At 44.0% G+C, this 26,305-nt stretch overlaps 1 protein-coding gene across 10 annotated transcripts; it reads left to right on the plus strand.

The window, feature by feature from the left end:
* The first annotated feature begins 2,295 nt into the window (after nucleotides 1-2,295).
* Nucleotides 2,296-25,679, plus strand: TRNAU1AP (tRNA selenocysteine 1 associated protein 1). Of its 10 annotated transcripts, XM_086331844.1 has the most exons (11): nucleotides 2,296-2,405; nucleotides 3,057-3,154; nucleotides 10,562-10,661; nucleotides 11,039-11,187; nucleotides 11,273-11,325; nucleotides 14,015-14,146; nucleotides 15,178-15,232; nucleotides 15,439-15,558; nucleotides 18,429-18,591; nucleotides 18,794-18,827; nucleotides 25,432-25,679. In XM_086331844.1, the coding sequence occupies exons 6-11, from the start codon at nucleotides 14,053-14,055 to the stop codon at nucleotides 25,566-25,568; spliced, it is 603 nt and encodes a 200-aa protein (XP_086187970.1). In that variant the 5' UTR covers nucleotides 2,296-2,405; nucleotides 3,057-3,154; nucleotides 10,562-10,661; nucleotides 11,039-11,187; nucleotides 11,273-11,325; nucleotides 14,015-14,052; the 3' UTR covers nucleotides 25,569-25,679. The 10 variants fall into 10 exon arrangements, 9 of the variants coding, with proteins under 9 accessions (XP_086187970.1, XP_086187961.1, XP_086187950.1 ...); XR_015139026.1 differs by lacking the exon at nucleotides 11,039-11,187; XM_086331835.1 differs by lacking the exon at nucleotides 15,178-15,232 and having other exon boundaries at nucleotides 2,296-2,564; nucleotides 10,794-11,187.
* The last annotated feature ends 626 nt before the right edge of the window (nucleotides 25,680-26,305 follow it).

Here is a 26,305-nt window from a genome sequence, read left to right on the forward strand (position 1 = left end):
GTTCAGTCGCTCAGTTGTGTCTGACTCTGCAACCGCATGGACTGCAGCACCCCAGACTTCCCTGTCTATTACCAACCCCTGGAGCTTGCTCAAATTCATGTCCATCGAGTCTGTGATGCCATCCAACCATCTCATCCTCTGTCCCCTTCTGCCTTCAAGCTTTCCTAGCATCAGGGACTTTTCCAGTGAGTCATTTCTTCGAATCAGGTGCATCAGTCCTTGCAATGAATATTCAGGACTGATTTCCTTTAGGACTGACGGGTTTGATCTTGCAGTCCAAGGGACTCTTGAGAGTCTTCTCCAACACCACAATTCAAAAGCATTGATTCTTCGGCGCTTAGCCTTATGGTCCAACTCTCAGATCCATAGATGACTACTGGAAAAACCAGAGTTTTGACTATATGGACCTTTGTTGGTGAAATACTCCTTGGAAGAAAAGCTATGACCAACCTAGACAGCATATTAAAAAGCAGAGACATTACTTTGCCAACAAAGACGTCTAACATATCCCCGACATTCTTGTGGAAATTTGATTAGAAACAGCAAAGAAGGAATCCTGTCTGATAAAACTTACATTCTAAATTAAAAATAAATATGTAAAAATCTTCCACATGTAAAATGAAATTTAAAAATAGTAAGCAAAAAGCACAGGGGTTGGTAGGTAGTGCTATTTATCAGTTATAATTCTAAGGCCTCCAACTGCCGTGTTGGAGGACTTATTAGAAGCCAGCATTAGGCCAAATGTTTTCCCAACTTGTCATTTTCTCCTCACAACAAACACAGTTTGGGACTTCGCTGGCAGGCCAGTGGTGAAGACAATTCCAATGCAGGGGGCATGGGTTTGATCCCTGGTCTGGGAATTGAGATCCTACATGCCACACTGCTTGGCCAAGCAAAACATGGCACGAGGTGAAGTGAAGTCACTCAGTTGTGTCCGACTCTTTGCGACCCCATGGACTGTAGCCTCCCAGGCTCCTCAGTCCGTGGGATTTTCCAGGCAGGAGTCCTGGAGTGGGTGCCTCAAGGTAAGCACTGCTCTTTGTTGTTGGTTAGTTGCTAACTCGAGTTCGACTCTTCGACCCTTTGGACTATAGCCCGCCAGGTTCCTCCTTCCGTGGTATTTCTTTTTTTTCTTTTTTTTTTTTTCTTCCGTGGTATTTCCCAGGCAAGAACACTGGAGAGGGTTGCCATTTCCTTCTCCAGGGGATCTTCCCCATATACAGATGGAACCTGTGTCTCCTGCACTGGCCAGTGGATTCTTTACCACTGAGCTGGCAGGGGAACCAAGTGCTACTGTTACCCAAAATAGTGAGGAGGGCTTGGATTTGGGCTCTATTTGTTCGAGTCTATAGTCAAAGCACCTAAAGACTACAGTACTGTGGAAGTGAATAGAAAAAAACTGGAAATTTGGCAACTTGTGATTGGATTTAAAGCTGGATCCACCAGAGCTTGACTTTGGGTCCAAACACCCCAAATTTGGGATTTATATACTGTCAAGGAAGGGCTCAAGTGGCCCATCAGCCCAGAAGGAGCCTCGGAAATGGATCCTCAAGCACTTGGAGTGACTTTCACACCTGGAGATAACAATTCTCATAGAAGTTTCACATTCTAGGAAATGGGTATTAAACTGAGGTGAAGGCCTGGGACACTCCCAGATTAGAAGTCAAATTGTCAGGATTATCTAGAAATGGTGTTTACAGAGGGCCTTCTGTGGCAGGTCACTGTTTTGGGACAGGTTAGAACTGGCGGTTTGGATTAGTGTAGAAGTGAGACGCCAGAAAGTGACAAGACTTGAAGACTGGTTTGAGATGACACAGTTGCCCCAATTTACACTCGCTGTAATTCTGCCCTCCCTGCTCCCCAGGGAATGATGGAAGACTCCCAGCGCAGCAGTCAACAGAAATCTCTTGCAAACTGGGAAATGCAGTGTGAAGGGGTGGCTGGAGCGGACCAGTTAGTAATTTGCCTGAGTGAGTGGAACTGAAACGTCCAGACTCCGAAAGGAGATCTTTTACTTGAAGGGGGAAAAAAAAGTGCTTATATTTGCTTTTTTTTTTTTAACAAGGAGCGTAAAATTCTGTAATTTTATCTGTACATGTGTGTTTAAATAGAAACCCGAGAAAGCTAGTCACCAGCTCCACCCACAGCCCAGCGCAGGGCAGGGTCTGCCCCGCTCCCTCCCGCGGGCTCCAGTCTTGGGACCTGCCCGCCGGGAGCCGGAAAAACCCGGAGCGGCACGCGGGCGCGGTCCTGCGCGCCGAGCTGCGGAGCATGCGCAGAAGGCGGTCGAGGCGCATGCTCCGTGGAGGTCCCGGTTCGGTGGCTCCCGCTTCCGCGCCAGCTCTGGGAGCCCACAGAGTCCCGGCGGGGCCGCGGGCATGGCGGCCAGCCTGTGGATGGGCGACGTGAGTGAGGGTGGCTTCCTGTGTCTGTGGCGCAGGAATGTTAGCGTCGCGAGGAAGAAAGGGGCCGAGGGGGGAGGGCCCTCGAATCTCCAAAAGGGTGGACGTGAATGGGTAGGGGAGTTCTTTTAGGCGACGCCGGCGCGAGTCCCAGTTATTTAGGTACCGGGGGGGCCAAGACTGAGGGGAAGGGTCCTCAAAGGGTGGAAGTGCTTGGAGAGGGGCAGTTCTTTTAGGTGACGCCCAATTCAGTCCCAGCGTGTAGGTGAAAGGGGCTGACTCGGAGGGGGAGGGGTCTTGGGGGCCCCGCCTGGGTTCGCGGAGGGGAAAAGGAGGGTTTGGAGGCGGTTAGAATAGGAGGAATCCTAAGGGTTGAAGAGCGCCCCTGGTTCTGGGACTGGAGGGATGGATTCCTCCATCCAAGGGGGGCGGCTTCTACAAAGGAGCACATTTAAAGGAAAAGAAGGCGAGGGACCGGGAACGCAGGGGTTCAAATCATTCTGCGCATGGAAACCTCTTCCCCCGCACCCCCAACCCCACTCCCGCCCACCAGCATCGTGCAGCCCACCCCGGGCTGAGGGCGGAGGGGCTCCGGATCCGGGAAGCGAGGAGTCTGGATGTGGCCCGACCCGCTCTGCTCTTGTGTTTACGCAGCTGGAGCCCTACATGGATGAGAACTTCATCTCCAGAGCCTTTGCTACCATGGGGGAGACAGTGATGAGCGTCAAAATTATCCGAAACCGCCTCACTGGGTTTGTCCTCTTCAGTCTTCGTTCTACTTTATAGATCTCGCTGCGTGTGTCATTCAAGAGAAAGTTAACATCGCGGAGGGTCAGGGCTTTGACCTCTAGTAATAGTTGTCATAATGATGTTAACATTTTGTGGTGTACAGATGACTTGAGGCAGTCTGGGTTTGAAAGCTCTTGTCTGCTGTGTGTGACTTTGAGCAAGTGACTTAATCTCTCCCTCTTGTCTGTAAAAATAGACATAATGAAAGCACCTACCTCATAGAGTCCTGGTGAGGATTAAGTGCCATTAATTCACGGTCAAGGTTTACCACAATGTCTGGCATATGGTATATGCTTGGTAAATATAAATAGATTATGATCTGCTAGGTAATAAGCACTTTAAAATCACAAAAACCTCTGAGCTAAGTACTGTTATTAGAGAAGCTTAATAGCTGTCTTAAATTTACACAGCTTTTAAATGAGAAGCCAGGACTCTAATTCAGCTGTGTTCTCCAAGTTCATGAGTACCCTTAACTCTCATGTGAAACACTACCTATGTGCCACTGTTCTAGATTTCTTGGACACATGGCTGAAATAACCCAGAAATAGTCCCTCTTCTCATGGATTTTACTACTTTCGAATAGGGGAATGAGACAGTAAATACCTACACAAAACAAAATGTGAAGAATACTTTCACATAGGCAAAAAAAAAGACAGTATTTAGTGAGTATCTACTCTGTGCCGAGTACTAAAGCAGCTTGCTAAAGCATCAGTCAGTTGAAAAATGGTGGGAGATAGGAAGTGCAGCCTAGTCTTTGGCTATTTGGTAAACAGGTACTTTCTTATTCTTACAGACAGCAAACCCTGATAAATCAGCTACTGGCATGAAAATACATTCTGTAATACTTTCCAGAACACTGACATAGGTTCTCACATTTTAATCTTTATTAAGAATTGGAATCATCCTTTCCTGCCATTGGGCTTCCCTGGTGACTGAGTGGTAAAGAATCTTCCTGCCAGTGCAGGAGACTCGGGTTCAATCTCTGGGTCAGGACTATCCCCTGGAATAGGAAATGGCAACCAACTTCCATATGCCTGGGAAATCCCATGAACAGAGGAGCCTGGCGGGCTATAATCCATGGGGTCACAAAAGAGTAGGACATGACTTAGCGACTAAACCAGAAATAGCAACCATTGATTACTAAACCCTAGCTGTTTTTTATGGTGGCACCAACATACATATTACATGTGCACTGTACCTCATATGACAAAGACTTTGAAGTGCCTTGTGAGAATACTGTAAATAAATGTAAATTAAAAACAAGGAACAAAATACAGGGAAAAAATAAGACCCAAGAAAAAGTAATGCACAGTAAAGCATAGTGCTTAACAATGTAGTGATTGGTTGCAAAATACTTAATACCACAGAACTGTACAGTTAAAAAATAGCTGAAATGATAACATTTTATGTAACTGTGTGCGTGCTCAGTCGTGCCTGACTCTACAACCCCATGGACTAGCCCACCAGTCTCCTCTGTCTGTGGGATTCTCCAGGGAAGAATACTAGAGTGAGTTGCTATAACCTTTTTCAATGTAATGTAATCCTTAATGACAATTTTTTTAATTCAGCAAAGAAAAAGAATACAGTTGCATGTGAAATAACCACATCTCTTCCATCACTGGTGGGACTAGAAAATGTTACAGCCACTGGGGATAAGTATCTGGCAGTATCTTTTTTATTTTTTTCCTTAAAAAAAAAAACCAACAACGTGATTTTTGGCTGCACTGGGTCTTTGTTGCTGAGCACCGGCTTTCTCTAGCTGCTGTGAGTGGGGGCTGCGCTCTAGTGCGTAGGCTTCTCATTGCAGTGGCTTCTCGTTGCAGAGCAGGGGCTCTATTCACGTGGGCTTCAGGAGTTGTGGCACACAGGCTTAATTGCTCTGAGGCATGTGGGATCTTCCCCGAACAGAGATGGAACCTGTGTCCCCTGCATCGGTAGGTGGATTCTTAACCACTGGACCACCAGGAAGTCCATATATCTTCAGTACATCTGCCTTAGCAAGTCTGCTGCTGCTGCTGCTGCTGAGTCGCTTCAGTAGTGTCCAACTCTGTGCAACCCCATAGACTGCAGCCCACCAGGCTTCCCTGTCCCTGGGATTCTCCAGGCAAGAACACTGGGTGGGTTGCCATTTCCTTCTCCAATGCATGAAAGTGAAAGTGAAGTCGCTCAGTCATGTCCGACTCTTTGTGACCCCATGGACTGCAGCCCACCAGGCTCCTCCGTCCATGGGATTTTCCAGGCAAGAGTATTGGAGTGGGGTGCCATTGCCTTCTCCTTAGCAAGTCTAGTCTTAGGTATTTACTCAAGAGAAATGAAAACGTGTAACTAGCATGAAAAGGACTTGAATATGTATAGCACATTTTGTGTGAGTGTGTGTGTGTGTGCACGCGTGTGCATGCGTGCGAGCTCAGTCCCTCAGTTGTGTCCGACTCTTGGTGGCTTCTCTGCCTATGGAATTTTCCCAACAAGAATGCAGGAGTGGGTTGCCATTTCCTACTCCAGGGGATCTTCCAGGCCCAGGATCAAACGCGCATCTCTTGCATCTCCTGCATTGGCAGGCGGATTCTTTACCACTGTGCCACCTGGGAAGCCTGATAGCATGTGGGACAATGGCCCCAAACTGCAGTCCAGGTATCTGAATAGGTAGATATGTAAATACTGGTATAGTCATACAGTATGTGACTGGTATACACATACAGTTTATGTATATGTATGGTATACGTATACAGTATATGACTTAAAATTTCTGGAGTTTGCTTAAGTTCATGTCCTTTGAGTTGGTGATTCTATCTAGCCATCTTATCCTCTGCCACCCTCTTTTCCTTTTGCCTTTCAGTCTTTCCCAGCATCAGGATGTTTCCACTGAGTCAGTTCTAAAATACACAAAATTAATCTGTGGTGGAAATAACTCAGCATCTAGAAGAATTTGTGCATTTCATTGTATGTAACTTAAAAGGAAAAAACTATGCAGTAATTGAACTCTAATAATAAGCGTGTTAAAATAATTGAGAAAAATGTACCAATATCTGCAACTTACTTTGAAATGTATCAGAAAATAAGGATGTACCTGTATTTTCCATCTCCTGTTAATGTTATCATACTTTCATTATTTAAAAAAAATAAGAAAAAATATCAACAAAAACAAAAAAAAATGATAAATGGGTAAGGATGTGGATGGATTGTCATTTGGTAAAGTAAATATTTTTTAAAAAGTGGTGTGTGTGTGTGTGTGTGTGTGTGTGTGTGTGTGTATATATAAGGGTGTTTGCTATGGCAGCTCTTTTAATTTTTATGTTTGGAATTTTTCACAATAAACTGCTGGGGAAAGAATATGGTCAGATTATCCTGAACTCAAGTCCAGCCTTTGGCAAATACCAGCTGTGTAGTTTCGGAGAAGGCAATGGCACCCCACTCCAGTACTCTTGCCTGGAAAATCCCATGGACGGAGAAGCCGGGTAGGCTGCAGTCCATGGGGTCGCTAAGAGTGGGGCACGACTGAGCGACTTCACTTTCACTTTTCACTTTCATGCATTGGGGAAGGAAACGGCAACCCACACCAGTGTTCTTGCCTGGAGAATCCCAGGGATGGGGGAGCCTGGTGGGCTGCTGTCTATGGGGTCGCACAAAGTCAGACATGACTGAAGCGACTTAGCAGCAGTAGCAGCAGCATCAGCAGCTGTGTAGTTTAAGGAGTATTGTATAATCCTGAATCTCAGTCTCCACATCTAAATGGGAGCAGTAGTTTGCTTCTCTCATGGAGTTTTTCTGTGACAATTAGATGAGATGGTGCATGTGAAGTGGTGAGCACAGTGCTTGGCCTATAGTGACCGCTCAGTAACAGTCAGCTCTTACTGGTGATGGTCTTTACATTGGCTTAAATTCTAGCACACACAAGACAGAAAACACAGATTTGCCCCACCGTTCTTCTAAGCATTAACATTTATGGAGCTCATAGACTGTGTTCTTAGATCCCTGGGCTCTGGTACTTCCCTTGCCCATATCTTTTGGCTTGGTGTCCATAATGTTATTTGAACTGAGTATCATAGTTCCAGAGAAGTCTGATTTATTTCACTGGTGATAGATTTAAGAATGCTGTTAAATAAAACTGATTTCAGTATAGATCTCTTAGGAGGAAGGAATATCAGAGGATCTAGCCACATGAGTCAGCTCTCTGCATCAGGTGGCCAGAGTATTGGAGTTTTCAGCTTCAACATCAGTCCTTCCAATGAACACTCAGGACTGATCTCCTTTAGGATGGACTGGTTGCATCTCCTTGGAGTCCAAGGGACTCTCCAGAGTCTTCTCCAACACCACAGTTCAAAAGCATCAATTTTTCAGCACTCAGCTTTCTTTATAGTCCAACTTTCACATCCATACATGACTACTGGAAAAACCATAGCTTTGACTAGATGGACCTTTGTTGACAAAGTAATGTCTGTGCTTTTTAATATGCTGTCTAGGTTGGTCATAACTTTCCTTCCAAGGAGTAAGCGTCTTTTAATTTCATGGCTGCTGTCACCATTTGCAGTGATTTTTGGAGCCCAGAAAAATAAAGTCCCTTATGTCCCTTAGTAATGCTTTAAAAATAGACCACCAGGAAACTCACACATATTCCCCCAATTAGGTCTGGTCCGTGGATTTACTTTGTCCAACTAGATTTTAAGTTTCTTAAGGTCAGGTGCCATGTTCTTCAACTCTCTATCTGCCTGGCTGGTGGTAGGTTATCAAAAAAACTTTTTAAATTACAAAAAATTTAAATTTACAAACAGTACAATGTACACTCATATAACCACCACCTAATTTCAAAAATTGTTAATACGTTGCTATATTCTCCTTATCTAAGTGTCTATAGAGATTTAAGGAGATTGATGTTTTCTTTTTGCTGAACCACATGAAAGTAAATTATAGGCATTACAACGTTTCTAAATATTTGAGTATTGTTTTTTAATGAATTAGGATCCAGTCAGAGATCAGATCCTGTATTGCATTTGTCTCTTTTTAATGTAGAAATGCCCACTTCTTTCTTTTCTCAGAATAACGACTTTTTGAAGAGGTAAGATTGTCTTACATTAGGTTCTACATTCTGGATTCTGGTCCTAAATTCTGGATTTGTTTCCTTGCCAGCAAATTTGGAAAACTCAGCAGTGGCCACAGGACTGGAAAAGGTCAGTTTTCATTCCAATCCCAAAGGAATGCAATGCCAAAGAGTGCTCAAACTACCGCACAATTGCACTCATCTCACACGCTAGTAAAGTAATGCTTAAAATTCTCCAAGCCAGGCTTCAGCAATACATGAACCGTGAAATTCCTAATGTTCAAGCTGGTTTTAGAAAAGGCAGAGGAACCAGAGATCAAATTGCCAACATCCGCTGGATCATGGAAAAAGCAAGAGAGTTCCAGAAAAACATCTATTTCTAGTTTATTGACTGTGCCAAAGCCTTTGACTGTGTGGATCACAATAAACTGTGGAAAATGCTTCAAGAGATGGGAATACCAGACCACCTGACCTGCCTCTTGAGAAACCTGTATGCAGGTCAGGAAGCAACAGTTAGAACTGGACATGGAACAACAGACTGGTTCCAAATAGGAAAAGGAGTACGTCAAGGCTGTATATTGTCACCCAGTTTATTTAACTTATATGCAGAATACATCATGAGAAACGCTGGGCTGGAAGAAACACAAGCTGGAATCAAGATTGCCGAGAGAAATATCAGTAACCTCAGATATGCAGATGACACCACCCTTATGGCAGAAAGTGAAGAGGAACTAAAAAGCCTCTTGATGAAGGTGAAAGTGGAGAGTGAAAAAGTTGGCTTAAAGCTCCACATTCAGAAAACGAAGATCATGGCATCTGGTCCCATCACTTCATGGGAAATAGATGGGGAAACAGTGGAAACAGTGTCAGACTTTATTTTTATGGGCTCCAGAATCACTGCAGATGGTGACTGCAGCCATGAAATTAAAAGACGCTTACTCCTTGGAAGGAAAGTTATGACCAACCTAGATAGCATATTCAAATGCAGAGATATTACTTTGCCAACAAAGGTCCGTCTAGTCAAGGGTATGGTTTTTCCAGTGGTCATGTATGGATGTGAGAGTTGGACTGTGAAGAAGGCTGAGCGCCGAAGAATTGATGCTTTTGAACTGTGGTGTTGGAGAAGACTCTTGAGAGTCCCTTGGAGATGCAAGGAGATCCAACCAGTCCATTCTGAAGGAGATCAGCCCTGGGATTTCTTTGGAGGGAATGATGCTAAAGCTGAAACTCCAGTACTTTGGCCACCTCATGTGAAGAGTTGACTCATTGGAAAAGACTCTGATGCTGGGAGGGATTGGGGGCAAGAGGAGAAGGGGATGACAGAGGATGAGATGGCTGGATGGCATCACTGACTCAATGGACATGAGTCTGAGTGAAATCCGGGAGTTGGTGATGGACAGGGAGGCCTGGCGTACTGCAATTCATGGGGTCGCAAAGAGTCGGACACGACTGAGAAACTGATCTGATCTGATCATAGTGTTTTATTTGTTCTGTTCCTAATATTTCCTGTAAGCTGGACATTAGATCTGAAGGTTTGCTTGGGTTGCATAGGAATATTTTTATTTTTTGGCTGTGCTGGGTCTTAGGGCACACGAGATCTTCTTCAGTCTTCAATTGTGCAGGGTCTTTAGTTGTGGCATTCGAACTCTTAGTTGTGGCAACTGGGAGGATGGAACCCACGCCCCCTGCCTGGGAGCTTGGAGTCTTAGCCACTGGGCCACCAGGGAAGTCCCAGGAAACGTTTTTGGCAAGAGTTCTTCATAGGCGATACAGTACATGAATAAATGATTTACTAAATGAGTCTGGTACTGCCCTGGATGGGCAATACTTATACTCAGGTCTATAAATTCTGAACTGGAGTATAGCATGGAACAAAAATAATATGGGCTGTCATGAGAAAAACATTTTTTCCTGCCCTCCAGCCCAGACTTAAGTCTCTCATCTAGGTATCACATCTTGTGTGTACGTGTGTGTCTGTCTGCCTGTGAAAGCTTGAATTACTCTTTTTTTTTTTTTTTTAATTTTTTCATAGGAGGAAACTTGCTTTACAGTTTTGTGTTGGTTTCTGCCATACAACAACTTGAATCAGCCATAATTAAACATATATCCTGTCTCCCCTCCCTCTTGAACCTTCCCTCACCACTCCTTTTTAAATATATTTATTTATTTGGCTGTACCTGGTTTTAGTTGCTGCATGCAAATACTTAGTTGCGGCATATAGGATCTAGTTCTCTGACCAGGTGCATTGGGAGCTCAGAGTCTTAGCCACACGATCATTGTCAAAGTGCCTGGGTATCAGATCTTTAACCATTCCCTTTTTCTGTTTTCGCTCCAGGATCCCGGCTGGCTACTGCTTTGTAGAATTCGCAGATTTGGCCACAGCTGAGAAGTGTTTACATAAAATCAACGGGAAGCCCCTTCCAGGAGCCACACCTGTAAGGACACTTAGATAATGATAATGTTGCCATTTTTGTTACCATGAATGACTGTCATTTGTTGAATCCCTACCATATATTTTATTTAATCCTATAACAACCCTAAACAGTAGACATTGTTATCTTTGACAGACCAGGAAACTGAAGCTCAGGGAGATGGAATAACTTGCCCAAGGCAACACAGGTAGTAAGTGGCAGAGCCCCGATGCAGACCGAAGATTGGTTGCCTCTAAAACCCATGCCCTTTCCACTCTGCACCGCTGCCTCCCTTCACAGAAGACTTGAACCTCTAGACCTCTTGCTTGATTGACAAAGTAGAACAGGCTGGCAGCTGTGAGGACACGTTTCAAGAGAGTTGCATTCTGCTCTTCCCACAGTTACTTAGCTTACAGCTGCACCACGCTGGCACACCTGGGCTCATAGAACCATGGAGCTGGCAGTGCCCTTAGCGGTCATCCGTGCATCCCCCTCCTTTTAAACAGGAGAAAAGGCTGAGGCTTAGAGAGGGGGAGATGTTTTGGCCAAGGTAATTTATTTCAGTTTTTTTCCAAAAATTGTTGATTCTTGAAATACCTTTCTCTGTTTTAGTTTGTTTGTTTTTAAATTTTCAGGCAAAGCGTTTTAAACTGAATTACGCCACTTATGGGAAACAGCCAGATAACAGGTAAGTAGAGAGTAGCCACAAGGTAGTTTCAAGTCCTGGGAAATGTCTAAATAGAGACAAGATGTGTTCACTGCACTGGTCACTTCCAGAGAGGAGGATGGGGCGCTGAGTTTGGCTCCAGAGTGCTTCCCTCCTGAAGGCCAACCCCTCCCATCCCTGTTGGGGGATGCTTCCAGTTTGCTCATGGCAAGGCCCTTGTCTTCTCTGTATTTGCTCCCTCTCCTAGTCCCATGACTGCCCATGGTAATGACATTTATTCAGTAAGAATTGCTGTAGCAGCATAAATGTATCAAGCATTTCAGATTGCTTTGAAAGGTGGAGAACAATGTATCAAAGGCTTTAGATAGATTTATACCCTTTGAACCCATAATTCTGCTTTTCAGAATTTATTCATGGATATGTGTAAAGATTATCCCTAAGTGGCACTAGGTAAGGAACCCGCCTGCCAGCGCAGGAGACATAAGAGACGTAGGTTTGATCCCTGGGTTGGAAAGATCTGGAGGAGGGCATGGCAACCCACTCCAATATTCTTGCCTGGAGAATCCCATGGACAGAGAAGCCTGGTGGGCTACACAGTCCATAGAATCGCACAGAGTCGGACACGACTGAAGTGACTTAGCACGCTTGTGTAAAGATTAGCCTTGAAAATGTTCATTGATATTGTGTAATATCACTTATATGTGGAATCTTAAAAAGAACTTACTTATAAAACAGAAATAGAGCCACAGATGTAGAAAATAAACCTATGGTTACCAGGGGATAAGGGGACGCAGTGAATAAATTGGGAAGTTGGGAGTGACTTGTACACACTAGTATATATAAAATAGATAACTAATTAGGACCTCCTGTATAGCATAGGGAGCTCTACTTGATACTCTGTAATAGCTTATATGGGAAAAGAATATAAAAAAGAATGGATATGCGTATATGTATAAACTGATTTACTTTGCTGTACACCTAAAGTTAGCACAACATTGTATATCAACTCCAGTAAAAGTTTTTTAAAAAAAGAGAGAAAATGTTCATTGAGGTACTACATATAATCGGCAAAATTGGGGGAAAATCCAAGTAATCTAATAATAGGAAAGTGGTTCAAGTTACAATATGTTCATTTTTTGGAATATTGTGTATCCATTAACGTGTCATGTTGTAGCAAAATACTCACATGTCAAGATGTTGGTTAGATGCTGTAAGTGAAAAAAATGCTAGAAACAAAATTAATGAGTTGTATCCAATTTTTATAAATTCAAAGGAAGAAGCTAAAGCAAAAGAACAAAAATGCATATCAAGGTGTTCATGGTGATTCCCTTTGAGTTGGGTTATTGGTATTTTATTTTTCTTTGTCCTTTTATATATTCTGATCTTATACAAGGAATATGTATCATACTTGAAATAAAATAATAATGAGTTTATTGTTCTGTTATGGGGGTTGGCAAACTGTGACCTAATTTTGTCATTCGCTAAGTCACTGCAGTCGTGTCCGACTCTGTGTGACCCCATAGACAGCAGCCCACCAGGCTCCCCCGTCCCTGGGATTCTCCAGGCAACAACACTGGAGTGGGTTGCCGTTTCCTTCTCCAGTGCATGAAAGCGAAAAGTGAAAGTGAAGTCACTCAGTCGTGTCCGACTTAGCGACCCCATGGGCTGCAGCCCACCAGGCTCCTCCATCCATGGGATTCTCCAGGCCAACAACACTGGAGTGGGTTGCCATTGCCTTCTCCATTACCTGAAAGCTAGAAATGGTTTTTACTTTTTTTTTCGCGGTGCCTCACGGTTTGCAGGATCCTAGTTACCCAACCAGGATTAAACCCAGGCTGTCGGCAGTGAGAGCACAGAGTCGTAACCACTGGACCGCCAGGAAATTCCCTCTGTATTTTAAATTATTTATTTATTTGGCCATGCTGCTCTGCTTGTGGGGTCTTAGCTCCCTGACCAGGAATCAATTCTATGCCCCCTGCAATGAAAGTGGACCACCTTAACTACTTAAGTAACTTAACTACTGGGCCACCAGGGAAGGCCCCCTGGCCCCCCTTTCATTTTTTAAGGATTGTGGAAACAGATAAAAGACAACAGAAATCAGAGGTGCCCCCAGAGAGCCTACAATAGTTACTGTACGGCCTTCACAGAAAATTTTGCTGACCCTGTCCTGAAAGTTGAGGGATTTCATGTTAGCCCATCTCTAGGAGAGAAGGTTTAGTTCTCACGCTCCCTGTACTTTTCACCATTTGGATTAAAAGTATGCAGTGAATGCAGAATCTCTGGCTTTATCTTTTGAGCATCTCTGACTTATCCCCTGGTCTGCACTCAGGTAAAGCTTGAAGCCAGATAGGCTTTATTCAGTGGGTGAAGGGCCTGGGGTAGGAGACTCCTTTCGAAACTCTTCTACCAGGACTGCCAAATGAAACCAATTACGACTAGGTTCAGAGAAGGCAATGGCACCCCACTCCAGTACTCGTGCCTGGAGAATCCCAGGGACGGGGGAGCCTGGTGGGCTGCCGTCTATGGGGTCACACAGAATCGGACACGACTGAAGCGACTTAGCAGCAGCAGCAGCAGGACTAGGTTAAGGGCCCAGCAGATGTGTTGTTCTCTGACGCAGCACAGAAGAGGTTTATCTAGAATGGGCCAAGAGAGCTCACAAGAACAGAAGTTTTCTTCTTTGTGTCTGAATCTTGTTCTCTCTTCTCAGCCCTGAGTACTCCCTCTTTGTGGGGGATCTGACCCCAGATGTGGATGATGGCATGCTGTATGAGTTCTTCGTCAAAGTCTACCCCTCCTGTCGGGGAGGCAAGGTGGTTTTGGACCAGACAGGCGTGTCTAAGTAAGGTCTTACTTTTATTCATGCCTACCCTGTTGGTTGCAGCATGTATCTCATAGCTGAGGGTGTGATAATGAGGCCATGGTGGTAAGAGTTCAGGCTCTGGAGCCAAACCGCCTGGTGCAAATCCCAGCCTCAGTACTGCCCAGGGATTATGCAGCAGACAAGTTACTGAGCCTCTGCCCCTGTTTCCGCATCTGTGAAATGGGACCGATTTATAGTATCTGCATCTCATGGGGGTTGGTGTGAGGATGAAATGATGTAATGTAAATAAATCAATAGAAAATGCTTTATAGGTATTTCCTTTTTTATTTATTATTTTTACTTTAAAAATGGAAAGACCTTAAGGGTTTGTATATATATTTTTTCCTCTGTTACCGTTTTTTACAGGATATTGAATATATATAGTTCCCGGTGCTATACAGTAGGACCTTGTTTATCTATAGTGGTTTATATCTGCTAATCTCAGACTCCTCCTAATTTATCCCTTTTCTACCCTCTTGCACCTTTGTTAACCATAAGTTTGTTTTCTGTGTCTGTGAGTCTCTTTCTGTTTTGTAAGTAAGTTCATTTATATCATATTTTAGATTCCACACATAAGTGAGATCATATGCTATATGTCGGGAAAGATTCCTTTTTTGATCTGAGTAGTAGTTATGAGCTTGGACTTTGAATTCTGCTTCTGGTATGACTTTGGGCAAGTCATTAAACATCTTTGAAGTTTGGTTTTGCCTTCAATAAGATGTGGATACTCCCTTCATCAAGTTGTTGGACAGTTTATTGAGATAACTGGGAAAATACTCAGCATAGTGCCTGGGAAATAATAAGTGGTCATTAAATGTTAACTGTCATTCATTTATCCCCAAGTGGGATATGAGTTCAGGAAAGCAGGAACCTTGTCTGCTTGTGACTGCTGAGTCCCAGTGCCTTGGGTAGCACCTGGCATGCAGGGCAGGCTCCGTAAATATTTGGCCTTCTGTGACTGTTACTACTACTGCTTCTACTGTAATAATAATAATAATACTTTCCAGTAGATCGGGAAGGAAGCTCCTGTTTGGGGAGAAGCCATATCAGGATGGCATGGAGGAGGTTGGTGAACTGAAAGTGGGATCCTCCAGTGCTGGGGTGTCACACCGCTCTGTGACACCCCTCTGTTCAGTGGGGCGCTCAGGCCTGCCCATGTGGTTTGATGGGTGCTCTCTCCCTTCTCAGCTTCTTTTCCATTCTTTGGTTTTACCTGCATCACATTTGTGATCTAAATAGTGCGTGTGTATGTGTGTGTCTTTTTCCTGCAGGGGTTATGGTTTTGTGAAATTCACAGATGAGCTGGAACAGAAGCGAGCCCTGACAGAGTGCCAGGGAGCCATAGGACTGGGGTCTAAACCAGTGCGGCTGAGCGTGGCCATCCCCAAAGCGTGAGTCCTGCGCTGGCGTGGGAACCGAGACATGCCTCGTCGGTTGCTGATAATCAGGGCATCCGCTTGCTGATTGGGAGGCTGCCAGGCGACTCAGTGCAGGTCACAAGTAATGAGTGCCTGGTATTTGCCAGGCTGGGTGCTGGAGATGAGCCAGCGTCACTGTTGCCCCTGCAGAAGCTTACAGCTGAGGAGAGAGCTATGACTGGGGGAGGCAGGCACACTGAGAATCGCCATAGCGATGCTGGAAAAGCAGTTGGGCTCTGCAAACTTAGTTTGTGTGCTCTTTGCCCAGTAGAGCTGCTATTGAAACATACAAACCTCTTATGAGTGCCCCTTGCTATGGGAGTGGCTAAGAATTAATGATATAGGGAATATGATATAGGAAATTGCCACAAGCCACGCCTTGTGGCCAAAAGAAAAATAATGATGTAAGCAGGATAGAAGATTATATACATCACTATTGTACCTGTCACTCTGGGCAGGAAACCCTTCTTCCCGTGCATATCCAAGCATGTTTTATACTCAGATATAAGACAGTTTTTCTCTGCGTAGAATCTTCCATCCTTTGGCCCAAGCAGTGGTTCTCAACTTGAGGACATTGGCAACACCTAAAGATAGATTTGATTGTCACATCCCATACTGGGAGAGGGAAGCCTCTCGAATCTAATGAGTACAGGCCAGGTATGCTATTAAACATTGTACAGTGCACAAGACATCTCCCGGAACAAAGAATGGTCTCCTCTGCCACCCAAAAGTCAACTTTACAAAGCCTGAGAAACTTCGTGTTAAAGTGTGTAAGTGGTTACCCTTTTTGGGCAGAACTTCCAGATGGCCGTGTTTTTTAAGACAGCAAAGATTTGGGGGCTCTTTGCAGTTTAGCCTCAGCGATTCTCCCCTCCAAATGTTATTTGTTCTAAACTCTACTGTATATGTAAAAACATTAAAGAAAACATTGAAAAGAAAGAAGTTCCTTGTTACTCTAAATGACTGCTTATAATTTCTGGGTTCCTTTTCAGGCTTCTGTATAAATGTAGATACTGATGTAATACACTGCATGCATATGGGTCAGTTTACATGTGGTAGATTCGTTGCTTATTCATTTTTAATGACAATAACAGTGTTCACCCTTGTTCTTCCCAGTTTACTCAGTATACACACTCACTTTGCCGTAGAGTTGCATAGTTGTCATCATTACAACATTTGTAATAGCTGCGGAATATTCTTTTGATTGCATATTCTGTCTAGCAGTTCCTCTGATGTTTACTATTTTGGTCGTTTCTGCTTTGTCATAATTTATTCAGTCAGTGATAACTGAGTCCCTGCAACTGCAGCCCCACCCTAGACTTTGAAGTTGTAGCTATAAACAAGAAAAACAAAGTCTGTTCTGCAGAGCAGTTATTTTGTTACATCTGTTTCTTCACTGAGCATTGTTGTCAGCATTTAATGCCTGCCTCTGGGGAGGTGCCCTCATGCACTAAGAATTGAGTGATCAGAGTTTCCTTGGAGAGTCAGACTTGTAAGCCGAGTGTGGAGAAACAGAAATGTGTAGACCCAGGCCCTGTGCCTTCAGTGACCTGAACATGTCATGAGGGTGGTAGACTCCTTGGACGCATGGGTCAGGGGGGTAGGGTCATGGAGGCAAACATGAGCAGTTTTTAGCCTGGCAGTGGGCAGGGAGAGGAAATCTCTGCCATCAGACTTGATCGAGCCGTCCCATCGGGAGGTGATGCTAAGGCAGTCAGATGCAGCCTAACTGCTCAGGCTGAGTCCTCACCAAGCTGACATTGAGCACACGAGGAACCTGGGAAGAGGTCATCACCTGTGGTTTTTTAAGGTTTTGAAAGCAGTGGATCTTTTGCACGCTTGACATTGTCTTTGGTTAGCAGTGACTGGGGTAGCTGTGGAATCAGAGAAGAAAGCTTTCCGTTGACTTTGGGCCTCAGCCCTGGTTGGTCAATGCAGGAAGGGGGAGATGGATAGGAGACTTGAGTCTGCAGGGCAGGTGCTGTATGAACCGTGTTGTGGTTGGGATGCAAGCCTTGGAGTTAGAATTTGGCTCCAGTCCTCTGTGTAGTCTTGGGTAAATCACTTAACCGTTCAGAGGCTGTGTTCTCATATTTACAGAGGGAATAATAAATAATAGCTCTGACATAGAGCTATGCAGGACTTAAAGTAGGAGACCATATATAAAAAAGAATGGGAACAAATCCCAAGTACCTACTCCACAGATGGTATCTCTGACTACAGTTCCAGGCTCCTGAAACACTTAACCTTATGTTTTTGCAGGGAAAAGGTGATAAGAGATTTTGTAATTTGCAAATGCTCCTTGGATCATTCTAAATCCAGATTATCCAGGCCATGTTTATCTGAGCCTTTGTGGCTGGCAGAAAAACAGCCCTCCAAGATCTTGAGAAGGGGAAAAGTCAGTACTAAAAAAGTTTGTAAGGGAGACAAACCTAACCATTGGAAGTGCCTTTTTTTTTTAATTTGGCCATGCTGTGTGGCCCACAGGATCCCAGTGCCCCGATCAGGGACTGAACCTGGGCCCGTGGAACTCAAAGTGCAGAGTCCCCACCGCTGGACCACCAGGGATTCCCAGAAGCTCCTGTCTTTAAAGCTGGCTTCTGGGATCAGACTGCCTGGGTTTGAATCTCTTAACTCACTATGTGACTTTGGACAAACGATGTAATCTCTCTCTACCTCAGTTTTCTCATCTGTGAAATAGGATTAATTATATATTTACTGTATAGCACCATTGTGGGGATTAAACGAGTTAGTCTGTGTAAAGCACTTAGAACAGTCCCGGTCATATAGTATTATGGAAATGTTTGCTCATTTGTTTGTTTATTTTTCCTTCTTCCTTTAAGGAGCCGTGTGAAGCCAGTGGAATACAGTCAAATGTACAGTTACAGCTACAACCAGTATTACCAGCAGTACCAGAACTACTACGCCCAGTGGGGCTATGACCAGAACACAGGCAGCTACAGCTACAGTTATCCCCAGTACGGCTACACCCAGAGCACCATGCAGGTAACCATGATTTGGCCAGTCTGGCCCCGCATCCTCTAGAGACCTGGGTGAGTCTCCGGGATGGGGTGGTTAAGGACAGGAGCTTGTGCTTCAGAAAGACAGGGAAAGATGAAGCAGCTTAATTCCCCTTGTTAAGAAGCCATCCTAGTCATGGGCCAGGCTTTCACTGTGCTTCTCACCCACCTCTCTGGTCTCTTGGCAGACGTATGAAGAAGTCGGAGATGATGCATTGGAAGGTAAGAAAGGACTCCCTTCACTCAGTGTAGGATGTGAATGTCACCTGAGTCGGGAGTGCGGGTCCCAAATCACCCCAGGGAGCGACAGGTGGAGGCGGGTGCCTGAGGCTCCCTGGACTCGTGGTGGTCTACCCCAGGGTGTAGGTCTGAACCGAAGACTCCATGGCCTTATATTTGTTGCACAGTTTGTCAGATGCCTGTAAAATAATTTTTAATTTCACATTTTAATTTTTTCCATACTTTTTTTTGGCTACGCTGAGTCTTTGTTGCCGAGCCCGACAGTCTTTCTCTGGTTGTAGAGCACAGGCTCTAGAGCGTGCAGGCTCTTTGTCACCTGTGGGCTTAGTTGCCCTGCAGTATACGGAATCTTAGTTCCCTGACCAGGGATTGAACCGGAGCCCCCTACATTAGAAGGCAGATTCTTAACCACTGGACCACCAAGGAACTCCCCCCATGTATCTTAAATTACATATTCTCCTCACTTTCAAGTAATAGTTAGGATTGAAAGTTTGGAAAATACAGTAAAGTATAAGGAAGAGACTAAAATCACCCCCCAGTTTTGCTGCATGGTAATAGCCATTATTGCTTATTTAAAATTAAAAGTGTGTGTTGTAATTTTTTACTGAATTTAACAGAGAAAAAGTAAAACCAAAGTAATTGCTGACCTTCAGACAAATATTTTTTCAAATGAGATATTCATACTTTTAAAGGAGTCTAAGGTTTGAAAAAATTATAAAAAAATTTTTTTTAATTTTTTTCAACATATTTCTGAACAGAATGTTAGGTTTAAGTTTTAAAGAAGTAAAATCAAACATCGATTTCTAAGTAAATAAAGCTTTATTATAAGGTACAAAAAGACTCCGAGTTTAAAATCTTAAGTCTGTTTTAAGAATTATTCTTCAAGAGAAGGTCATAGGGAAAATGTGATCTGTAAGCAAAATATCCTTTAAAGGAAACATCATCCGTAGCCATAAAACAAACTTCATAGCGTTTTAAAGCACTACACTGAACGTGTTGTCATCTGATTCTGGCAGCAGCGACCATAGGGGTGGGCTGGGCAGACACAGCTCCAGTAGAGGGATGGTGAGCAGGAGATCCACGTGGTCTTCTCAGGATCACGCAGTGAGTTAGGAGCAAGGTTCAACCTGGAGTCCCTGTCTTTCTAGCCTTAGTCTCTTGCCTTTTCTTGCTTCCTTTTTAGAGAAATTATCCTGATTATAACCATATTTGTGTGTAACTCCTTAGAGTTTTTCTATTTCTTCATCATCCATTATTACAGCCAACACTGCTATAATAGTTTTGCAGGCACTGCTGCCTGTGAACACTTGGATGAATAGGTATTTTTATAAATCCCATTATACAGAAAAGAAAACTGAAGCTTAAATAATTAACAGCCAACAAGTTTCACTATGTGCAGGGCACTGTTCTAAGCATGTAAACAGGTATTAACTCACTTGACATTCACAGTGGTTTTGTGATAATTAAGTACCATAATTATCTTGATTTTACAGAAGAGGAAACAAATTAAATTTCGTGTTCAAGGTCAGCTTAGTTGCAACATCATAGCAAGAGGTAGACTGTCTTGGAACCCTGCAGTCTTGCCCCAGACTTCAGGCTCTTTACCACAGTTACAATGCCACCCTCTTTTTTTTTGGTGGCCAGATCTTAGTTCCCCAGTCGGGGATTGAGCCCACACCTTTGGCAGTGAAAGCATGGAGTCCTAACCACTGGACCACCAGGGAAGTCCCTAATGCCTCCCATTTTAAGCTAATAGCCGCACAGAGACAGGGCCCAGGAGGGACGTCATCCTTCTTCATCTGTACCTTCGGTTCAGCAGGCCATCTTCCAGGCCCTGTCATCCAAATGAGGAAGGGTGCTGTACTGTCCGTGCATCCGTACATTTCTACACACCCAAATACCTGTCCTTGGGAATTCCCTGGCAGTCCAGTGCCAGGTGCTTTCACCACCATGACCCGGGTTCAGTCCCTGGTCAAGGAACTGAGATCCCTAGAGCTGTGTGGCTCAGCCAGAAACACCCAAAACAAAACACAGCAGCAGCAGAAATGCTTGCCCTTGCTGGAGCCTTTTGCTAATCTGTCCCATATGCCATTACCAACACTGAGTGGAGTGGCCAGACTGGTCATGCTCTGCTTTCCTAGAGTTCCCATATGGAGCTGCTGTACATGCTCAAAACTTCAACTCATAATTTAGATTAGAATTAACGAGAGAGATTCCTCTGGTTGCAGGAAGGGGCACAGTATATATGTGAAAAGATTCACCACTGATTGGTTGATCCAGCACTAACTGGCTGATTCTAACGAGTACCTGAGAAAGTTGGAAACAGTTTACAAAAGAAGCGCAAATGGCCTATAAACCACAAGAGAAAAGAATTTAAGCATATACCATTTGTGTTAGTCAAGATTCTCCAGAGAAATAGAGCCGAAAGGATATATGTATTTATAATCTGTGATGTGCTTCAGCAAGCTGGAGGCTCAGGCAGGATTTCTATATTAGCACCTAGAGGTAGAATTCCTACTTTGGGAATCCTCAGTTTAAGGCCTTTAATTGATTGGCTAAGGCCCACCCACATTATTGAGAATAATCACCTTTACTTAAAGTCAACTGATTTGTAGATGTGAATCACATCTACAGAATATCTTTGTCTAGACTGGTGTTTCACCAAACAACTGGTCACCACTACCCTGACCAAATTGACACAAAATGTAACCATCACACTGCTAATACTAGTACTTAAATACAAATTAAAATATACTATCTTTCTACAAAGAATTCTTAAAATGTTCATATGCATGAAATCAATTTTACCTGAAAGATTTTATCCCACAATGATATCAATACAGATAAATAATGATAGGAGATTTATTAAATATTGGTAAGATTTTAATTAGATTTTTGTTTTATTAAATCATGTCTTTTTCTAAGAATATTGATGTAGAAAAATGTTCTCAATGAAAAAATTCCTGAAATACAATAGGATATACAGTAAGAACTCGGTTAGGTTTTTTGGTTTTTATTTTGGAGGGTGTAACTCACATAACATAAAATCCACCCTTTTAAAGTACACAGTAGTTTTCAAAAGTAGCCACAAAGTTGTACAGCCATTACCACTGTTTAATTCCAGTGAAGAATACTGTGAAACCACTAGCAGTCACTCCAATATCCTGTCCCTGGCAACCACTCACCTACTTTGGATTTACGTATCCTGAACATTCTAAATAAATGGAGTCATGTGTGATATGTGGTCCTTTGTGAACGGCCTCTCTGACTTAACTTCTGATTTCTCTGTGTTACAGCATGTGTCATTCCTTTCTTTTTATGGTTGAATAATATTCCATTCTGTGGATATCCATTCAGTTGATGGACATTTGGATTGTGTCCATTTTCACTGTTACAAATAATGTTGTTATGAACATACGTGTGTAAGTTTTTGTGTGGACATAGAAAAGTTTTCAGGGACAGGTTTTCAGTACTCTTCAGTATATACCTGGGAGTGTAGTGCTGGATCATATAGTAAACTCCGTTTAACCATTTGAGAAATGGCCAGACCTGTCCAAAAATGCTTGGAGCATTTCCATTTCTCCACATTCTCACCAACAGTTACTAGTTGTCATTTTGGCTATCATAGTGGCTTTGATAGCAGATTGCCACTTCATGGCAAGTAGAAGGGGAAAAAGTGGAATCAGTGGTAGATTTCCTCTTCTTCGGCTCTAAAATCACTGCAGATGGTGACCACAGCCATGAAATCAGATGATGGCTTCTTGGAAGGAAAGCTATGACAAACCTATGCAGTGTGTTAAAAAGCAAAGATGGCACTTCGCTGACAAAGGTCTATATAGTCAAAGCCATGGTTTTTCCAGTAATCATGTACGAATGTGAGAGTTGGACCATAAAGAAGACAGAATGCTGAAGAATTGGTATTTTCAAACTGTGGTGCTAGATAAGACTATTGAGAGTCCCTTAGACAGCCAGGAAATCAAACCAGTCAGTCCTAAAGGAAATCAGCCCTGAATACTCCTTGGAAGGACTGATGCTGAAGCTCCAGTACTTTAGCCACCTGATAAGAGCCAACGCATTGAAAAAGACCCTGATGCTGGGAAATATTGAGAGCAGAAGTGGGCAGCAGAGGATGAGATGGTTGGTTGGCATCACTGACTCAAGGGACATGAGTTTGAGCACACTCAGGGAGATGGTGAAGGACAGGGAAGCCTGGGGTGCTGCGGTTCACGGGGTCTCATTCATTTGGCTGCACCGGGTCTTAGTGGTGGCAGTTGCAGCGTGCACAATCTTTAGTTGTGGCATGTGGAATCTAGTTCCCTGACCAGGGAGCGAACCAGGGCCCCCTGCATTGGGAGTTCAGTTCAGTCGCTCAGTTGTGTCCAGCTCTTTGCAACCCCATAGACTGCAGCACGCCAGGCTTCCCTGTCCTTCACCAACTCCCAGAGCTTGCTCAAACTTGTGTCCATTGAGTTGGTGATGCCATCCAACCATCTCATCCTCTGTTGTCCCCTTCTGCCTTCAATCTTTCCCAGCATCAGGGTCTTTTCCAATGAGGCAGTTCACATCAGGTGGCTAAAGTATTGGAGCTTCAGCATCAGTCCTTCCAATGAATGTTCAGGACTGATTTCCCTTAGGACTCACTGGTTTGATCTTGCAGTCCAAAGGAGTCTCAAGAGTCTTCTCCAACACCACAGTTTAAAAGCATCAATTCTTTGGTGCTCAGCTTTCTTTATAGTCCAACTCTCATATCCATACATAACTATTGGAAAAACCGTAGCTTTGACTAGACGGGCCTTTGTCAGCAAAGTAATGTCTCTGCTTTTTAATAGGTTGTGTATGTTGGTCATAGCTTTTCTTCCAAGGAGCAAGCATCTTTTGATTTCATGGCTGCAGTCACCATCTGCAGTGATTTTGAAGCCAAGAAAAGAAAGTCTGTCACTGCTTCCATTTTTCCGCATCTATTTGCCATGAAGTGATGGGACTGGATGCCATGCTCTTAGTTTCTTGAATGTTGAATTTTAAGCCAACTTTTTCACTCTCTTTCATTTTCATTAAGAGGCTTTTTAGTTCCTCTTCACTTTCTGCCATAAGGGTGGTGTCATCTGCATATCTGAGGTTACTGATATTTGTCCCAGCAATCTTGATTCCAGCTTGTGCTTCTTCCAGCTCAGCGTTTCACATGATGTACTCTGCATAGAAGTTGAATAAGCAGGGTGACAGTTTACAGCCTTGACGTACTTTTTTCCCAATTTGGAACCAGTCTGTTCCATGTGCGGTTCTAACTGTTGCTTCCTGAACCTGCATACAGATTTCTCAGGTGGCAGGTCAGGTGGTCTGGTATTCCCATCTCTTGAAGAATTTTCCTCAGTTTGTTGTGATCTACACAATCAAAGGCTTGGGAGTGCAGAGTCTTACCCACCGGACCACCAGGAAAGTCCCTACTGTTCTGAGTTTTGCAGTGACAAAACTTCCTTCTCTTTATAGGTTTGTCACATAGCTATACACCCCTGAAGAGCAGGGTGTAGTTTTGCCTGTTTTTGAATTTTAATGCTGTGCTGTATATACTGTCTTGCTTCTTTCCTTCAGTATTTTATTTGTGAGATTCATCCGAGTTGGATGCCACCGAGGTTCATTCTCAGTGCTCAGTAATATTCCCTCCTAAGAATAGATTACTTGTTAGGGGTTTAAAAGGAAACTCTTAGGTGTTTTGTCATGATTTCTGGCGAACAAATACCACTATTGCAATCAAGAAAAAAATATTTTTAAAAACAGAACTTGGTGTTTCAGCTTGTGTATTTGACTCTGGCTCTTTCCTTAGACATTCTTTGTTCTTGATTTAGTAATCTTGATCAGGTTTCCCAAACCCAAATTTCAGAAAAGGACCACACCAGAAAATCTGAGACATGTGACAGCTACAGGTATGTGTAGTGTTTAATAAACATGGAATGACAGCCAGAACTACTTGAGTACTAATTACATGTTACATTCTGTAAAGTTAGTTAGACCCTTGATTAACTTTACCATAGGAGCCACCAAGTAAGCCCATAGTAAAGAGTCTGCCTGCAGTGCAGGAGACCCTGGCTCGATCCCTGGGTCAGGAAGATCCCCTGGAGAAGGAAATGGCAACCCACTCCAGTGTTCTTGCCTGGGAAATCCCATGGAGGAGCCTGGCAGGCTACAGCCTATGGGGTCACAAAGAGTCGGACACGACTGAGCGACTGCGCTTTCTACTTTCTTTTCTTGATTCACTAGGGCTTAGGGCCTCTTGCCAGCCTCAATCATAAGCCCACATGTAACTGTAGTCAGCCTTCTCGATCTTCCATCCCTTCACCTTCTTGGATTCAGCCAGCCGTGGATTGAATTGCGTAGTGCTGTAGCATTTACTCCTGAAAGCCTCCACACGCAAGTGGATCCTGTGCTGTTTGAGGGCGGACTGTCCCCTGCCCTGCTCTCATCCTCACGAACCCTACAGAGGCAGCAGGGCCGGCAGCCCTGGCGAGGAAGGAGGGAGCAGGGCACCGAGTCCCGTGGCTGCTGAGTGCTGCGCCCCTCTGCACCCCCGAACCCACCCTTGCTTCTCTTCCAGACCCCATGCCGCAGCTGGATGTGACCGAGGCCAACAAGGAGTTCATGGAGCAGAGCGAGGAGCTGTACGATGCGCTCATGGACTGTCACTGGCAGCCTCTGGACACAGTGTCTTCAGAGATCCCTGCCATGATGTAGCCAGGACAAAGGACAAGCCAGAATGGACTTGAGGGAGAGAAGAGACTCCTTTTTTAAAGTTCCTGCAAGACTTTTTTTGAAATGTTTCATAAAGATTTTAGTAATCAACCATTCCTGCAATTATATTTTTCCTCTAACACAGCTGCCTTCATTTGAGTTTGAAAACCCAGAGACCAGTTCGAAGAGGGTTGAATGAAGTTCATCTTTGAACAGTAATCTCATTTATCTACATAATGTCACCTACACTCCTGGACATGATTAACCAAGGTGGGTCATAAGTTAGTAAGCCAACTTCTTAGGAAAGTTCACATTTAAGGTTGTGGTTACCTGCTGGGATAGTGTCAAATGGTGGGCTGTTAACTTGTTTTCAGGTTTCCTTTCCCCCTACAAATTTGCTTCAAATCTGTTGGCAAGGAATTCATTGTTTGAACTGGGGAGTAAATTGCAGGGCCCATTGAATAGTTGAACGGTGGCTCAGATGGTCAAGTGTCTGCCTGCAATGTAGGAGACCTGGGTTCGATCCCTGGGTCAGGAACATCCCCTGGAGAAGGAATGGCAGCCCACTCCAGTACTCTTGCCTGGGAAGTCCCATGAACAGAGAGGCTACAGTCCATGAGCGACTTAAATTTCAATTTGAATGGTTGAAGTGTTTAGGCTTTGCTGTCCATGAAATTTTTCAGGCAATACTGGAGCAGATTGCCATTCCCTCTTTCAGGGGATTTTCCCCACCCAGACAG

Source organism: Bos grunniens, chromosome 2 (genome assembly GCF_055505025.1).
Source record: "Bos grunniens cultivar Pamir isolate PY7600 chromosome 2, Bosgru_T2T1.0, whole genome shotgun sequence".
Taxonomy (NCBI): Eukaryota; Metazoa; Chordata; class Mammalia; order Artiodactyla; family Bovidae; genus Bos; species Bos grunniens.

Coding starts and splice junctions, on each gene's coding strand:
- TRNAU1AP (XM_086331770.1), top strand. CDS start 2,379: ATGGCGGCCAGCCTGTGGATGGGCGAC. Junction 3,155..10,561: donor ATCCGAAACCGCCTCACTGG/GTTTGTCCTCTT, acceptor TTTTCGCTCCAG/GATCCCGGCTGGCTACTGCT. Junction 10,662..11,272: donor CCCTTCCAGGAGCCACACCT/GTAAGGACACTT, acceptor TTAAATTTTCAG/GCAAAGCGTTTTAAACTGAA.